General features: G+C 40.7%; 1 protein-coding gene across 1 annotated transcript in view; it reads right to left on the reverse strand.

The window, feature by feature from the left end:
• HEPHL1 (hephaestin like 1) overlaps window positions 1-18,851 on the reverse strand; it is a 71,962-nt gene that overhangs the window by 37,713 nt on the left and 15,398 nt on the right. The window contains exons 2-6 of the mRNA XM_003780820.2: window positions 17,534-17,778; window positions 9,174-9,386; window positions 8,371-8,550; window positions 5,895-6,149; window positions 885-1,053 (exon numbers count right to left, since the gene is read on the reverse strand). Coding sequence (XP_003780868.1) covers window positions 885-1,053; window positions 5,895-6,149; window positions 8,371-8,550; window positions 9,174-9,386; window positions 17,534-17,778 — 1,062 coding nt within the window. The remainder of the gene's footprint in view (window positions 1-884; window positions 1,054-5,894; window positions 6,150-8,370; window positions 8,551-9,173; window positions 9,387-17,533; window positions 17,779-18,851) is intronic.

The raw sequence follows: 18,851 nt of genomic DNA on the forward strand, positions 1-18,851 counted from the left end.
AGATCTTTAAAGTATGACAGTGGGGCTTTAATGGGGATTGCATTAAAATTATACATTGCTTTGGGTAGTATGGACATTTTAACAATGTTGGTTCATCCCAGCCATGAGCATGGTATGTTTTTCCATTTGTTAACATTTTCAGCCATTTCTTTTCTTAGAATTTCATAGTTCTCATTATAGAGATCTTTCACATCCTTTGTTAGGTAAATTCCCAAATATTTCCTCTTCTTTGGCACTATTGTGAATGGAATAGAGTCCTTGACTGTTTTTTCAGCTTGACTATTGTTGGTATATATGGAGGCTACCGATTTATGAGTGTTGATTTTGTAGCCTGAGATGCTGCTGTATTCCTTGATCACTTCTAAGAGTTTTGTAGTAGAAAATCCCTGGTGTTTTCCAGATATACAATCATATCATCTGTGAAGAGTGAAATTTTGATCTCTTCTGACCCTATATGGATACCCTTGATTGCCTTTTCTTCCCTAATTGCAAAGCTCATCTCTATTTAAAGAGACTCTTATTTTTTCCCCTCTTCAAGACTGTCTGCTCCAAATATGCAAAGGCTCTTTTCTATTCTCTGTTAGCCCAGTATTTCCCATGACATTTAGCATTATAGTTTGCAAATAGTAGGTCCTTGGGAAATGTTTGATGAATGAGTGCATGGATCTAGTGGTTTGATTTAGCCAGCAAGTCACAAAACAATAAGTACCCTCCAAGTTCTCAGCAATACTACACAATATTAAGAACTCTTTAAGCAGTGACATTATGACATCTATGAGTATGTGCTCATCAGAGCAGAGCCTGGACCACAAATGCAATCATAGGAAAAGCCTGACACTGCCTCTCAAAAGAGACGCTTAGAAACACCAGCAAAGAGTGCTTACCTGCCAGAGGCATTTAGGGGATGACCGCTGAACTTGTCATAGCCTTGAGGACCATAATCCCAAAGAACTTTTTCAGCTGCTATAAAGTAGCGCCTTAGTTGACCCTTCATTTTAGGATTAAAAATATCACTTTTGCAGTTATTGACATTGTATTGGCCCAGCATACCAGCTGCAGAACAGAAGAAAACCACAGTCAGCATTATAAATGCTCACAAAATAAATCATAGAGAAAAGGACTGATAGATTTTTGACTTCATGAATATTTAAAACTTTTGTACAGAAAATTAGACTATAAACAAAGTTTAAAACAAAAAATAATGGGCGGTGAGGAACATTTGTAGCCAATATGACATATGTGAATCACTTTTACAAATTAGGAAGGCAAAGTCAAATCTCACATGGAAAATGGGCAAAGGACAGAAACAGGTTTATTAATAAAAGAAATAATATTGGCCAATGAACGAATGAAAAACAAAGTTCAACTTTAATAGTATTCAAACGGCACTGTTGTTCATTGATAGGATTGGTAAAGATAGGAAAGACCAATAATTCTTGATGTTGGTGGGGGGAATGGGGAAGGGGCATGCCTGCACAATGCAGGAGGAGGAACATTTTCTAAAAGATAATTTGCAATATATGTCCATAGATTTTAAAAAATCAAACTCTTTGACCCAGGAATTCCAAATCTAGGGGTCTTCCCAAGGAAATGTTCACACAAAAGTACAGCTATTATCTGTAAATTGATCATCAGTACTCCTCCGAACAGGAAACAATCATGGAGGAAGATATAAGTGTTAAGCAATGGCAGGGGAGGATTCAAGACGGCTGACTAGAAGCAGCTTTCAGCAGAGGTTCCTGTCCAGAGGGAGAGAAGCTGGACTGAAGTGGACTTGGAGAAGCTGGAGATGGGGAGCTGAACACAGGGAGAAGAAAGCAAGGTCACATCATTCCCACCGAGACAAGCTGTGAGGCCAAGAAAGATAACAAAATCAGGTACAGAGCAACTGGTTGGAAAGTGCCAGTTGCCAAGGGGACAGGAGATCTCTCTCCCAACCAGAGGACCTCAGTGGGGTTTCTGCCCATGAGCAGAGAACAAAGGACTGCTCACCTCTCCCCACAGGAGACACTCACAAAGTGCCAGTCCTCCTACACCTAGGAGGTTCCACTTCTGAGCCCAGGCCCCATCCTACCAGGAACAAAAGTGAACAAATATTCTCTCTCTGCGATCCTGAGCCCACAGTTCATCCTGCCCCCTATCTTGGTTGGCTGACGGACTGTCCCCTGCATAGGTTGGAGTGTATGGCAAGTTCACTAAGAGTCTGGGGCATTGTGGGGCTGCTGAGCTGCCGCACAGAAAAAGTGGCACTGCAGTTCTGAGTCTGGAGGGGAGAGGGGTGACTTTTCCTGACTCCCTTTCCCGCCCCCTAGGAACTCTCATTGAGATCTGCCTGTGGATTCTTGTTCTCTGGCCACCTGGTGACCATCTGAACTCATTTGTGTGAGTGTTGCTCACATTGCCTGAGTGAGTTTTACTAGAACTCTCAGCCAGAGGCATCTGTGGATTCTTGTGCTCCAGCTGCTGCTGTCTGGGGCTGCAGGTTCACCACTTATTTCACTTTGTTTGAGCAGCTGTTTGGGGTGGTTGCAGCAGTGAGGGGCAGATTCCGTGGGTCTTCTGTCCATGGATTCCCTCCTCCAGCTATCACCAGCAGGGACTGGAGCCCCAGGTGTGTGTATCTTTGTTCAGCAGAGACTCTAGTAAAATACTGAAACTCCTTAGGATTGGGTAGAGGGAAGGCTGATGCCAAGACAGAGCAAGGTTGTGCTACCTCACCAAGCCAGCCCTCAGAGATTCTGATAGAGACCTTTGCGAGGCTCAGGGAAAGGCCACAGTCACAAGTTCCAGCTGATTAGAGAAGGGGTGGTTAGCTCCAGTTCCTGAGTCCTCCTGATCCAGTCTCACTCTGCCAGTTTTAATTGCCAAATAGGTCAATATAGTGTTTCCTAAGTGTCCCCAATTAGATTATCTCTCAGAAACTTCTCAAAGACATCCTTTATTACAACTAAAAAAGTATAATTAACAGATATTTTTTAAAAAGCTGAAAATACTCATGCAGAGGAGCCAGCAAAAGAACTCTGGCAACATGAAAAATCAGAGCAAATCAACTCCATCAAGAGGTTACATGGGAAATACAGCAGAAAATATCATCCATAGAGAAATTGCTGAAATGTCAGAAATAGAATTCAGAATATGGATGGCAAATAAAATGACTGGAACTGAGGAGAAGATGGAAATAGAAATCCAAAACATAGTCCAAAAGTTGTCTCAAGAAATTAATGAATTCAAAGACAAAGTCACCAAGGATATGGACATAATGAGGAAATGTACAGCAGAGCTTAAGGAATTGGAAAAGGCATTCGAGGATCTTCAATCCTCAGTAATAGAGCGGAACATAGAGAAGAATTTCAGGGATTGAAGATAAGACTTTTGAACTATCCCAATCATTCAAAGAGACAGAAAAAAAGAGAATAAAAGCAGAATGTTCCATGGGAGAGTTACGGGATCACTCCAAAAGATCAAACATTTGAATTACAGGGATTCCTGAAGTAGAAGAGGATGGTCCTAAAGGCACTGATGCTCTACTCCAAGAGATTATGGTGGAGAATTTCCCACCATTGCGAGAGACACAGAAATTCAGATAGTGGATAGTCTCAGAACCCCAGCATAACTCAATCCAAACAAAACATCTCTTGGACACATTGTAAAGTATGTCTAGGAGATGCCAAAGTTAATGTGAAGGAGAAAATCCTGCAAGCAGCCAGGCGTAAGGAAAGTCTTACCTACAAAAGGGAAAAATATTAGGATAATTGCAGATCTTTCAGCTGAAACTTTTCAAGCCAAAGGAGGATGGGGATTGGCCTTTAACCTTCTTAAACAAAACAATTTGCAGTCCAGGATCCTATATTCTGCTAAACTGAGTTTCATTTGTGATAGAGAAATCAAATATTTTACTGATATCCAAATGCTGAGGAAATTTGCCATATCTAGTGCAGCTATATAGGAAATACTCGGATCCATAATGAACGTCAGATTTGCCATAACTAGACCAGCTCTACGGGAAATGCTCAGACCCATTCTGCATGATGGTCCACCACCAAGTAAACACACCCAGAAAGTGAGGAACAGAGCCTAGCTTCCATCATGGTGAAAGGGGTAAAAATAAGCTCTGGACCTCTGGGAAAAAAAGATGACTAAAACTTCAGCATACCTACCAATTCTTTCAATAAATGAGAATGGCTTGAATTCTCCTCTAAGGAGGCACAGGCTGGCTGACTGGCTACAGAAGCTCAGGTCCCATATCTGTTGTCTCCAAGAAAAATGGAGCTAGCCTGGAGCAAGGGGCTGCCACTGGTCCTCACACTGAAGGTGGTGAGTCATCATCCTAGCTCTTAAAAAAAAAAACTTTCTCCTTATATCTTGACTTTTCCTTTTCCCTCATCCTCTCATCTCTGCCAGTCTCTGGGCGAGAACTCACAGAATAGTTTGGGGCTGGTCCCCAACTGCAGTCTTGCCAGTCTCAGGGGGCAGCTACTGTCTTGATTTTAGTTATTTTTATTTCAGATTAATATGAGGATACAAACAATTAGGTTACAATGATTGTGTTTGGTGGGTAAGGTCCTTCTTGTAGTTGTGCCCTTCACCCAGGAGCTATGCCATATGCCCTTACATTGTGCCCCATAGGTGAGAGCACAATGTTTCAATTTTAAGTGTACAGTTTCTTCCTGTATTTATGAGACCATCTTATTTATCTTTGCCTTCCCAGAAGAGTATCTAGTACATGTTTAACTAGTCGACTCTTGAGTTGGATTTAATTGGGATAATCCAGCTTATGAATGTTAAGATCAGCTGCTTAAGATGGATGGGAACTAGAATGTGTCATCAAAGAAGCTCTGAAGAGTTGCATCTGTGTTCCTGTTAGTGACAGCGTGTAGCTAGTCAGTATCCATATTTAATCAGACATTCTTTCCTCTGTGTCTATGCCATTGTCACATTTTCTTTCTTTCTTCTTGTTTTCACCATCTTAGGTCAGACAGTTTAGATATCCTAACTCTAATGTTGCCATTGCTTCTTAACTAGGATTCAGGGGGCCAGAATTTCCCCCAGGGAATCCTTTCTGCATGCATGTGTCATATTTACCTTCTTAAATCACTGTACTGATGATGTCATGAGTGTGCCTAAGATCTAAGGATCACAATCACCTAGTCTCATCACTGCTCCCAACATTATGGTCTATCTAAGAAAGGACATATTCTGTGGGGTCCTAAGGAACCAGAACCAAATCATTCAACAAGCATTTAAGCCAACAAATGTTCATCATGCACCTGTCCTAGGTCATGAAGAAAGCAATAGGCCAATGGATTTTGACTCAGTATAAGGAAAAATATTCCAATAGAGCAATCCAGAGAAGAGCTGAGCTGTTACAATTACTCACAAGAGAAGTTCAAAAGGAAATTCAAAGAATTGGATGGGGATTGGTCGGTATTGTCTAGAAAGCCCTTTCCAATGCTGAATATTCACTGTTGTATTTTCAGTTGCTCAAAGAGAACACGTGTTTTTCCCAGTTTATGTTGCTTTCTCTACCTGGAAAGCCTTTCTTTCTCCCTCTGTTTATTTCCTACTCATATTTCTGGGCTCATGTTAAGAGGAGGAAGGGTTCAGGAAGCCCCTAAACGGTATTTATCTCCCCTCCAGTGAAATTCAATTTTAAAATGTCTCACTGTGTCTAATTCCTAGTTGTATTAGATTTCACAATATTTTCATCATTTTTTAATCGCTCCCCCCTTGTTCATGTGAGCAAGTGAACGCTGGATTTTCCCGTATATTTGTTATTTTATTAAGTACAATACATATAAGAATCCACCCGACAGCAGGCACTGGATAAGCACCTGTACCATGTGGCCCAATTGTACAGTTCTCCGCATCTCCACTCTGGTCTTTGCTCATCTTACCTTGTAGGTGGTCGCTCACTTGGCAGGTTATCATCCACTTCCCGGGATTCTTGACTTCCATTTCTACTGTGAGGAAGGTGGCAGGGAACAGGTTGACAACATCAGTCCGATGCCCCCTGCTGATGAAGGTGTTACCATAAAAATAGATGGAGTGGATGTCTATCTCGTTCCCCATTCCAAAAAGGTGCCAGGACACAGATTCTCCAACACACATATCGGGCTCAGGGAAGTTTCCAAAGAGGTATCCATTGAGGGCTGGAAACAGAAACACAGCGGTGGGAGAGACTGCCCTGCGGAGGCGAGCAGGACCAGACACGTGGGTAATGGTGTACTTTTGTAAGACTGCAAAAGCAGTGCAGACCATTGCCTATAATGTTTTCATGCAGAGAAACCTGGACCTTTAAAGAAAAATCGTCCCAGAAAGGAATGAAAAGCTTTGCACTGGTCTTTTTCGAGAGAAAAGCACTCAGTAAAAGTGAAGATCGGCACACGCTGAAGACAGCCTCAGCATTGCCGTGTGAACACAATGATGAGGTCAAGTTTCCAAAAGATTTTCCAAAAGATTCTCTATTAATGAGCAAGATAAATTTCAGTAATATATTCCTTATATGAACTCAATTACCAGGACAATATTCTAGAATTTTGACCTGACCACCTGCAAGGAAAAGAGGCCATTGTAAGGTCCAAACATGGGTTCGCACAGAACAGATTCTATCTTATTAACCCCCTTTGTTTCTTTGTCAGAAGTACTTTTTTGCTAGGTGAGTGATGCATTAGAAATAATATATCTGAAAGTCAGCAAAGCCGTTGACAAATGGCTTCAAATATCCATACTATACTACAAGTTTCCCATAGGAGGTCCTGCTGTAATCACCCCTCATATCTTTAGCATCTATGTGGCATATAAAAGACACTTAATAAGTGTCTGTTGAACTTTATTTAGTTAGTAAAGCCTTGTTGACATATGAGTAAATGCAGGCCAAATGCTAGCACGCTCAACAAAGTTTCTTGTAATTAACATGTTAAATGACGAAATCGGGATCCACAAAGATCTTAACAAAAGTTTTTAAAAAGTAATAAGAGAATATATACACAGATACAGAAAAGAAGAAAGACTGATTGTTTGCAAACATCTCCTCTGTATACAGGCTAGTTTTTATTTTAAATGCAGTCTATATTTGTTTATGTAATTCATTCCTTTTTGTTGGATATTTTCATCTCCATAGAATAAATTTAGAATAAGAGGAATTATGTGGGCAAGTAAGTATTAAATCATTACATTTAATAGTTTTCAACAATATGTGAGATCATTCCTCCCATTTTATAAGGCACAAGAATAAAACTGGTCACAACAATGACCTGAATTTAGTCCTTCGCGGTTTTCTTTGCCTCCCTCCCTTCTCTCCTTCTCTTCCTCACTTCCTTCCTTCCTAAAATGTTTTCCAAGCATCACCATACACAAGGCTGTTGAAACATCACAAGAGAGAAAAGAGAAGGCCTGCAACATGATGGAAATAATCTACTGACAATTCTGCCTGAATGCACTTTAGAATTGAACACAGCCAAATTAATGTTTATTTGCTACGGGACTTCTCTCAGGTTCTGTCTGGCACTAATCATGACTTTGACCGTAGGTAAGTCATTGAGTTTCTTCATTGGTAAAATGGGGAGGTCAGATGATAGTCACCTCCTTCCCTTTCCTTATGATTTTTATGACTCTGCTGAGGCTGCCTCAGTTGAGATGATTCTGAGAGACAGACAAGAGACAAGAGGAGACTTTTCAATGAATGAAACAGGATGTTTACATTGACAATTTTCTTTATGTTCTAGAACTCTGTAGAAAAAGAGTGGAAAGACCACTTAATCCTCACATCCTAAAATGCTGGAAAACAGGCATGGGTTAAGTGTTCTGTCTCCACTGACAGGATAAGTAGGAAAGTTCACTCTTTTGGACAAATACATGGTCAGTTGATTTAAAGAATGCATAGAAAAGAGGACGAAATCACAAGTGAGTGTTTAAGGCCCATGCAGAGCATAGCTCTTTTTATGTTTAGCAGTCACTCAGAAAATGGTTACTGGATAAAGAAGGAAGTTGCAAAACACAGAACTCTAATAGGATGATAATTTCCTTCTCCTTTCTCCTTCCAGTTGGTCTAAATCCACCCATCCCCTGGGCTTACCTGGGCCCTGAGCCTCTCCTGGTTACCGTGTAACACTGATCCCTCCATCTGCCATACCCGGCTTTGCCCATATTTCACATCCAATTTAGCAGGTATCTATCGCCTTCTTGCCTCTCAGATTGTTTTGAATTCGACGTGTCATATCTTAAATCACTTTCCAATCACTGTCAATTTCATTAAGTTATAAATCCTGCCAAGCTAGGTTCCGCATTTCTGTGCATTTTGCAGCCTTTGTAGTACCGTGTAGTGCAAAAGGCACTGGTGTGTGACTGAGAATGGGAGAGATTCATACTGACCATGCATTTTGTTACTCCTTTGGAAAACAGCATCTTTTTTGTCAACAGAATTGGGGTCAGTGCAGAAATGATTGATATTTTCATCAAGGTACCAGCTTTGATTCTCGTCCACAAGAGTAAACATTATAATGAACTCTCGATCCACATCAGTTCTGGTAGCTGAATATCTGTTTAGGACACCTATCAGAGCAGAGAGAACATTCAAAAAAGGACAGAAAGCAGTTCATGGAGAACTACATCAACATGAGCTCTGCTTCCTGCCAATAGTGTCGGGTGAGTGTGAAGTTTGTGAAGAGCTATCTATACAAGGATACCCCACAAAATAAATGCAGCAAACAGCTTTCATGGAAATGATGGAACTGTAGAATAGAAAAGTCAGAAAATAGAAATTTCACAACTGCAGACTTAGAAATCGATCCCAGAAGGAAGTTGACTTTATCAACAAAGCACAGACACAATAAATCCATCACTGGGAAATAAAATAGCAAACTGATTACTTGGGTGAAATAATGAAGCAAAAGTCATCTGTGGAAATTTGACTGAAATTTTCACTTTCATATGTGTGGTGTTATGAAATGCCGTTATTTAAAAATATATGTATATGTTTCAGAATGCTGTGATGATTCTTAGACAGAATTGGAATTATTGTCCTCTGCTGTGGTGTCAGATTGACCTTCCACGGTAGAAGAATTTCCCTTAAAGGAGAGGCACAATCTGTGTGGAGGGAGGCAAAACAAGACCCGAATGAAACAACACCCCAGTTACCTGGGAACAGGCTCTCGGGGAGCAGGCGGCGCCCTTACCTTCCTTGCACACCAGCAGGGGACCGATCAGCCCAGCACAGATGTCCTTGGGGGCATCGATGTGCGAGTGGTACACCCAGGTCAGGCAGTTGGCGTCCGCTTCAGCAGGTGCGTACTCTTCTTTCACTGGCCAGACGTAGGTGTAGTTTTTGCCGGGAGGAACCATGTCATCATCTTTATTCCTTCCAGATGTTCCATCTGGGTATAAGGCTCCTTCCAAGAAAAGATAAGACATGGTTAAAATAGAGATCCCTTGCCATAGTGGAGAGGGCTAGAGCTTTAGAATCAAATGTAACTGAATTAAAAATTTTTTGCTGTGGTATTTGAGGCAAGTTACTTAAATTTTCAATGCCTCTATTTTTTATCATAAAACTAGAATTGCTGTCTACCCCACTTAGATATGAGACTAAACGAAGCAATATACAGAACGAGGAACTTAAGAAATGTGCATAACAAGGACTCTTTTTGATGGACCTACTATGCCAGTCAGGAAGATTTCAGTTCATCCCACTCGACATCAACTCAAGGAGGGAAGGAGAAGCAGAAGAAATAATGAACATTTCTTGGGAGCATATCACAGATTCTGCCCTCTGTAGGTCTCACAAGAGAAAGGAAGTATAAGACCTTCTTCCTGCCTCCAAGGATCTTACAGTTCTACTGGACAAACCAGAACATGTATAATGAACACATGGGGTGACTGGAGAATGAAACAGGTTGATGTGCTGAATGTAATTTTGGGTCAAGTAATACGGGCTTCCCCAGAGGACAGCTGCACTGTGCAAGGTGGAGGGCCTACCACAGAGTGGGCAGGGCCAAGTGCATAGAGTAGCCTCTTGCTCCCTATTTCTAAGATTGCACAAGATTTTTCAATTAAGGAAAGTCCACTGCTAAAAACAGTGTGAAAACCATCTGGAGATGACAGACAGGAGATGAATCTATGTACATCACAAATTATCAGAAGCTTCATACCAGGGGTGGGATGTGACGTGCCCTGAAGGACTGTGAGGAGCTAAGCTGGTGTTGAAAAAAGGCTGGAGGGTAAGGGACAGAGAGAGTGAAGGACGTGGACACACTCCTCTTGAACAAAATAATGAATAGTGGCATTACTTTACAGTGCCTTTGTCCAAAGCCCTGTGAATAACATGCCTGGCTTGGAAGCTTCTGAACATATCTATGGAGAGGGTTATCGTCAGGAGTTAGGGAGGGAGGATAAGTAGCAAACTTATCACGAAGCTTTGATTGAGGTCACTCATTCTGTGTTCATTTTTATATGATATGATACAAATTAATACAAATAGCAATTATTCTAGAGATCCTTATATTACAAGCATCCTTATATTACTTAATGCATTTATTTTTCATTATTATTATTGAGAGTTGTTGAAGACCATCATTAAAATGCAGAGCTAGAGTCCCCAAACAGATCCTCTGTGCCACCGCTCAAGACGAGGAATATCACTTGGGATATTCCAAGTGTGGAATGTGAAGTGTGACTATAAAGTAAGGAGGGATTTGGATGCAGTTAGCTTGTTAAGAGTCATTCCCAAGGAGTTCATAAAGATTTCGAGTGATGTTAATGTTAATCAGTATAACACACTATTCATTTGGTTATACATGTTTTAGGATGTGTGGGCCGTTAACAGTCACACAATTTTTTACCCATCAGATTTGAGAATTTTGAAGGTTGGAGGGTTGTGGGAGAAAAAAGTTGGCTGGTAACACACAGAGTAGAAGAATAAAATATACAATTTCTCTAAAAGAAAACTTGCCAGTTCCTATCCAAAAAAGTATATGAATATAACCAGCAATTTCACTTGTCATAATTCACTCTAGAAACATACTGGCAAATGTTTTTCAAATTACATGAACTGGAAACAACGTAAATTCAGTAGAACCCCTGTAAGTTGACAGCCCAATGGGTTGTAACAAACTGATCAACATACAAAGGTGGTCAACACAAGGAACTGGGCCTACTGCACTGATAGATACATGTGGTGCATGTCCAGTCTATGAACATTAGGTCAAATTAACGAGGTGGTCGATGTAGGGAAGTGGTCAACTATGTATGGAGGTTCTACCGTAATTAATGATACTGAACGGATATAGTTCTGTGATGGAATACTGCACAACTGTTAAAAGGAGGTCTTTCTCTATGTTCTACTAGTAGGAAGATCTCTAAGGCAAAGGAAAAAGTGAAAAACAGAGGCATTATAGCATAACCCGCTTATATAAACGAATAAGAATATATTCACACATACATTCTAATCTGTGCACAGAAAGATTTCTGAGAAAAAGTTACAAGAAATTGTTTAAGGTGATTGCCTTTGGGATGAAAGACAAGTGAAAGGACCCGTTGCTTTCTTTTTATACCTCTTTGTACTCTTAAGAATTTCTAAGTATATTCATATACTACTTTTTCCTTAGTTTATTATTTTGAACTAGTTTTAATAGTGTGTAGGTAATCAGATTCTGTGTCATTCTCCCCTTCCTTATAATTTATTATATTTTAAGAAACAACAAATTTATTTTTAAATTAGTCCTAATACTTGAGCATATATCACCTGTAGATGAAGAAAGCACTAGTTTATTCTATCATTAAATTTAAAAGTGTGCATAAGAGTTCTAGCACAGACACTGGCACACAATAGCTGTTCATTAATGTTAGTCCTGCCCACTTTGTCTAAGTTCACTTTCTACACTTTCCCTGAATATGCAATTTAGAATCAGAAACTGTATGTTTTCTCATCTTTTCAGCCCTATTATCCAGAAATGTGTCTGGCTCACACCAAACACTAAATTGATTTGAACAGAGATTCCAAGATTATTAAGCCTACAGCTATAGCCAAGACAAAAACTGATCAAAGGAAGACAAGGTTAACAAATCCTCTTCTCCAAAAGTAACTATAAAGTTGAACAAAATTAATTTTAACTTTTTTTTTTTTTTGAGACTCAAAGCTATCCCCCTGGGTAGAGTGCTGTGGCATCACAGCTCACAGCAACCTCCAACTCCTGGGCTCAAGCGATTCTCTTGCCTCAGCCTCCCAAGTAGCTGGGACCACAGGTGCCCACCACAATGCCCGGCTACCCGTCGTTGTTTTGGCGGGCCTGGGCTGGATTCGAACCCGCCACCTTAGGTGTATGTGGCTGACTCCTTAGCCACTTGAGCCACAGGCTCTGAGCCAACAAAATTAATTTTAAAAACACAACAAGAAACCATTTCAGTACTCTAGAAATTTAATAAAGGCATCCAGCAAAAACTGCTTTAACATTAGCCAAGAAGAATGGGAATCTGTGACACTTTTGCCTAGGGCTGCTCCTATCCCATCTTTTCTCCATGCTCAACTTGATCGGAGAGATGGTTTGCAAAAATGTTCAGGAATGAGGTCTAGGAATTTTGCTACCATGCTTGAAGGGGGCTCTCTTGATCTGAAGTGATGGGCATTGTTTACATACTGTAATATTACAATAGAAATGGTGATCTGGGTGGCAGGAGAGGAGGGAAGAGCAGTCGTTTGGTTCTATTGGCCTGAAGTTGCAGTGATGGCTGGAGCAAGCATGTTCTTGGTGAAGCTGTAGGTAGATGCAGCAGGGATTGGAAAGGACTCGAGTTATTCATATATTCCTGACTTACCCTGAGGCTGTGTGCCTGCACAAAGGAGAGAAGAGGGGCACAGGAAAAAGTAAAAGGGAAAGCGACCAAAATAGCCCAAACTCTGAATGTGCTCCCTAACCACCCACCATTCACTGGCTGAAACATGGCTGAGACTACAGATGCATGCATAACCAGTTAATTTTTTTTTGGTCAAACTTTTCTAAATTTGTTAAAAAACATTCATCTACACATCAAAAAAAGCCTAATCAGATATTGATAAATACAAAGAGATCTCCAAATAAACATATCACAGTCAAACTGTGGAAAGAGGAAGAAGAGATAATATTGAAACCAGAAAGAGAAAACTTATTTACCACCCAGATTAATGCCTGACTTCTCATCTGAACACTGGAAACCAGAACACAGTTAGATGACATACTTGAAGTGCTGTTGGAGGGATGTTAGCCAAGAAGGCTGAATCTAGCAAAATCATAATCAAAAAAAAAAAAAAAGGCAAAATAAAAACATTCTATGCAGAAAAAGCAATACAAAACGGATGAAACCAAAAGTTGGTACTTTAAAAATCAACCAAATTGAGAACATTTTATGTAGACTGACCAGGAAAGAAAGCAAGAGAACACAAATTACCAAAATCAGTAATGAAAGAGGGGCTGTAACTGACCACACGGAAATTAAAAGGATTCATAAGGGAATGTTATTAACAACATTGTGCCAGAGAATTAAACAATTGACATGAAACTGACAAATTTCTAGAAAGACACAAATTACCAAAACTGACTTAAGAAGAAATAAAAATTGGAATAGACCTATAATAGGAAATTGAATTAGTAACTAAAAATCTTTCCAGAAAAAAAATTCCAGGCTCAGATCATTTTATATTTAAGTTTTATCAAATACTAAAAGAAAAAATAAAGTAATTTTTTTTTTGAGACAGAGTCTCGCTGTCACCCTAGGTAGAGTGCCTTAGCATCACAGCTCACAGCAACCTCAAACTCTTGGGCTTAAGCGATTCTCTTGTCTCAGCCTCCCAAGTAGCTGGGACTACAGGTGCCCACCACAACGCCCAGCTATTTTTTTGTTGTTGTAGTTGTCATTGTTGTTTAGCTGGCCTGGGCCAGGTTCAAACCTACCAGCCTCGGCGCTTATGGCTGGCACTGTAACCAACTGTGCTATGGGCGCTGAGCCATTAGGTCAATTTTTTTATGAAGTATTTCAGAAAATAGAAGGAAGGATACTTACTACTTTATCCTACGAAGCAAGTATTACCTTGATACCAAAGTCAGATAAAGACTTCACAAGAAAAGTACAGATCACTATTTCTCATGAATGTAGACACAGAAATTCATAACAAATCCTAGAAAATTGCCTCAAGTAACACATAAAAAGGACTGTACACTATGACTAAATGGGATTTATCCCATAATTGCAAGGTTGAGCATAACATCCAAAAATCAGTTAATGTAATAATATATCAATACAATATATTAATTAAAGACAAATAACAATTTTTAATAGATGAAGCACTTAACAAAATTCAGTCCATATTAAGTTAAAAATTCTGAACAAACTAAGAATAAAAAGGAACTTTCACCGTTCAATAAAAAAAAGAAAAAAAAAAAAAAAAAAGGAACTTTCTTAACCTGATACAGGATATCTAGGAAAAATTCACAGCCAACATCATGCTTAATGAAGGAAGACTGAATGCTTTCTTCTTAATATTGAGAAGATGAGAATGTCTGACTATACCACTATTATTAAATACTGTCTGCAAGGATAAAGCCAGTATAATAAGGCAAAAGAAAAATAATCAAAGATATACAGACTGGCAAGGAAGAAGTAAAACTCTATTCACGATGACATGAGCCTATATGTAGAAAATTTCAAGAAATCCTCTAAACATCTACTAATAAACAAGTTTAGCAAAGACTGTAGGATATAACGTCAATATACAAAGAAACAATTGCATATATACTAGCACCAAATAATCCAAAAACGAAATTAAGAAAACTATTCCATTCACATCATCATAAAAATTAAAATACTTTGAAATAAATTTAACAGAAGAAATGAAAATCTTGTACACTAAAAACTTAAACATTGCTGAGAGAAATTAAAGATCAGATTCTAGGTTCATGGAGTGGAAATCTCAATATTGTGAAGATGCCAATTCATTTTTAAAAGGCAGATGGCAATTTTCTCACAGTAAACTCAAAACAATTTCCATCAAATTCCTGGCTGATTTTATCGGAAATCAAATTTCAACGGTGTTTAGAGAGCAGTGACCACATGCTGACCCTGGACCAGCACTGGGAAGCAAGGCCCAGAAAGACTTAGGTTAGCCTCTTCTCCAGGGAAACCTATAGTCTAACGTAGAGACAGACAGACACGCACACACACACACAGAGCTCCCTTTTGTTCTACCAGTTCTGATAAGTGCCATGAGATAAACCAACAGACTCCTGAAATAGGAGAGTCCCACTTCAGACAGGACCTGGAGAAGGTTTTCTGGACAAGCAACATTTAAAGTCTTCTTCATTTAGGGACCTATGAATGGTTTCAGGAACTCTGATCTCCCCTTAAAATTGAGTTCAAAATTTTGTGCACATGTGTATTTTACTGATGTGAAGGTTCCTGGGCCTCACAGATGCCCAGAAGATCTGTGATATGCCAATGTTCACAGCAGCTTTATTCACAACAGCCAACAAGTAGGAACATGGCCAACAGATGCCTGGATAAACATGTGGTGTACACATGTGATTCGATATTAGTCCCTCTTAGAAAGGAATGAAATTCTGATGCATGCTACAATATGATGAACCCGGAAAACAGTAAGCCAGACACAAAGGGCAAACATTGTGCCGTTCTTACTCATAATAGATGCCTAAAAGAGGCAAATTCAGAGAGGCAGAAAGTTGAACAAAGGTTACTGTGGATAGGGAGAGAGAGGATGGGGAAGGCATTATTTGAAGGATGCAGAGTTTTGGGCGGCACCTGTGGCTCAGTGAGTAGGGTGCCAGCCCCACATACCGAGGGTGATGGGTTCAAACCCAGCTCCAGCCTAACTGCAACAAAAAAGTAGCCAGGCGTTGTAGTGGGCGCCTGTAGTCCCAGCTATGTGGGAGGCTGAGGCAAGAGAATTGTCTAAGCCCAAGGAGTTTGAGGTTGCTGTGAGCTATGACTTTACAGCACTCTACCCAGGGCTAATAAGTGAAACTCTGTCTCACAAAACAAACAAACAAACAAAGGATGCAGAGTTTCTGTTTGAGATGATGACAAAGTTCCAGAAATGGCAAAGGTCTATGGCACACCTCCTGGGTACAGGACACAACTACAGTAGGGACCTTACCTAAAGCACAATTGCAACCTAATTATTTGTAGCCTCACATTAATCTGACATTTGAAAAAAAAGTTCCAGAAATGGATAGTGGCGACGGCTGTACAACAATGTGAATATAGGTAACAACACTGAATCGGACACAGTATCATTAAAGCTGATGCAGCCACCTTACCATTAACGATACTGTGCCTGATGTTCTGAAACATCATCACAATAGTAAAATTTCGCTTGTATATTTTACAACAATTTTTAAGGGAAGATCTGTGGAGTTTATAATCACTAACTTGGGTGATTTTTCAGGACACCATCCACTCTATTAAAGTAATTTGCTCTCCAGAAACATACAGAGTGATGGAGACAAAATTAAAGATTAAAGACACTCCTGTTTTCTCCGTATTTAAAAAGACAAGCACCTTGAGGCTACCTTGCCTCATCTTGACTTTCTACGTGCAGCATAAATGATACTTTCATGAAACTATATTAAGAAAATGCTTCAGACTATCCCTTACGTTCACAGAACTTCTCCTTTTTCTATGCTCATCCTCAACACCTAGGAACTGCTAAAGCTTGGTTGCACTTCACCTGGAGGACTGGGCGAGGACAAGCGGTATTCTCCATCTTGTGTTCATCACCCAGTTCTCTCCTCTGGCTACTTACACAGACCTGGCTGGGGCGCTCCCAAGCAAGTTGGGCCACCTTGGGACATTCAGTAATGCCCAGAAGCGCCTCCTTGACGATAAGATGGCTGCATCAGCTTTAATGACACTGTGCCTGACGCATCTCTCGGAGGCAGCTGTCTGGCAGATACAGCACCATTTGACCCATTCCACCGGTCACCAGCAAGAACGCAACCAAGGGTGTGAAAATTACTTCTGATGTCAGAGAAATACTTCTATCTCAAAACTTGAAGAATGTTGCTTACACTTTTTTTTTAATTAGGGAGAAATCTAGAAACTTCTTGATTGAAACTCCTGAAGTACACACAAGAAGACAGGGCAGCTTCACAGAGGAAACACCAAAGACGCAGCCTGAGGCTGGGGTGGAGATGAGCTCCTGCTGAGATGACCCTCCCTGCAGCGAGGGTGCTGGGGACGGGAGGCGCGCTGCTCAGACATGGTGGAGTGACAAGCAAGAGAGCTAGTGTGCTTCTGGGGCGCAGTACACCACATGCCAAGGAGCCCACCCCGAGTTCTGTGCCAACATAAAGAAGAGTAAGAAGGAAGAGAGGAAGGAAAGAAAGGAAAGAAAAAGGAAGAAAAGGAAGATGGGGTATTGATGGGATGGGGAGAGGAGAGGGAAGCCTGTGGCCTGTGTGACCACTGTGCTCTTAGAGTCCCTTTAAGGTCACAGACAGGTAACCTTACTTATGAAACAGAGAGAAGACCCCAATAGCATAGGATTGATATTTACCTTCTGAATCTTTGTTATAAAAAACGCCATGTGGGTGCAAAGAATAAGGTCGAGACGCAAAGTTCTTTAAATGAATGACAATCACATCGCCCACTTCAGCCCTCAAGATGGGCCCCAGGAATCCCAGCCAGGAAGGTTTGGAGATCTCTGTGGAATAGGTCTCGTCTGTGAAGTGTTTGTAAACAGCCTTTTTGTAAATGCCACCTATCCTGTTGGGTCCTCTTTCGAGAAATAAGGTTGCAAGTCTGAAAGTAAGAAGAAAAATATTTTATAATTGAAATTCAAAGAGAAACCCTAAGAACTCACCGTTAGGAGTTCACAACGCACTTCCGTGTATGGTTCCGCCTTTGTTGTTCACCATAACCCGTAACCTCTGCAAGGCTGGTATGATCATCCTCAACTCGCTGACGTGGAGCTGATGCTCAGAGAGTTTAATGACAAACCAAAGGCCCAAGAATCATTCACAACCAAACTAAAACAAAAGCAGCGGACTCTAAAGACATGCGACCCACTTGGCCCTTCCGCTCGATGTGCTCCCCCGCACGATTTCATTCAACAGACTCCCCTGTGCACTTCCTGCCTTGCCAGCACTTGGCTGTGAGGGGTACAAAAGGGACTGTAATCTAACCCTGGGGAAGCCAGCCACCGGTACCACGCCTTACATGATTAAGCACCAATTGAGTGGTTTATACAACAGATAAAGTCTCAACTTTGCTAGGAATATAGTAGTTCACAGAAGGAAAAGATTGATGTGAGTACAAGAGATCAGAAAACATCTCATCACAAATGCCAGGATTACGGCAAAGTGGGATTGGATAACAAACGGGACAAGTGGGGACACTGAGTGGGACAGAGCATGCGCCATGAGCAGGAAGCTTGTAGGCAGAATAGAGAGCAGGTAATGGGCTGACACAGGTGTGAGAGGTGGGGACTAAGACACAAGGACACACGTGAATTCTGGGAACAGATGGACAATGAACTTTAATTTCAGGTTGGAGAATTTTGAATTTATCTTGGAAACACTGGGGATGCACTGAGGTTTTCCTAAAGTAGGTGACATGATAATCAGCATTTAAGGAGCATTCTTATGACAGTGGTGTGCAAGTTTCAGAGGAGTCAGGTGACAGGGAGAGCAAAGCTGAGGGCAGAGAGACGGTTAGGACACCAGACGTGGGTGTGGAAAAAAATCCCAGAATTCTAAGACTTGATGTGACTTGATGACACTCTTGAGACTCCAACGTGAAGGGCAGATTCAGTCCCTGGGGTGTGGAAGCCTGAGACAATGGCAGCACTGATGACTCACTTCTTTTTTTTTTTT

This window comes from Otolemur garnettii, unplaced genomic scaffold, assembly GCF_000181295.1.
Source record: "Otolemur garnettii isolate 467f Iridium unplaced genomic scaffold, OtoGar3 scaffold00001, whole genome shotgun sequence".
In the NCBI taxonomy this organism is placed as follows: Eukaryota; Metazoa; Chordata; class Mammalia; order Primates; family Galagidae; genus Otolemur; species Otolemur garnettii.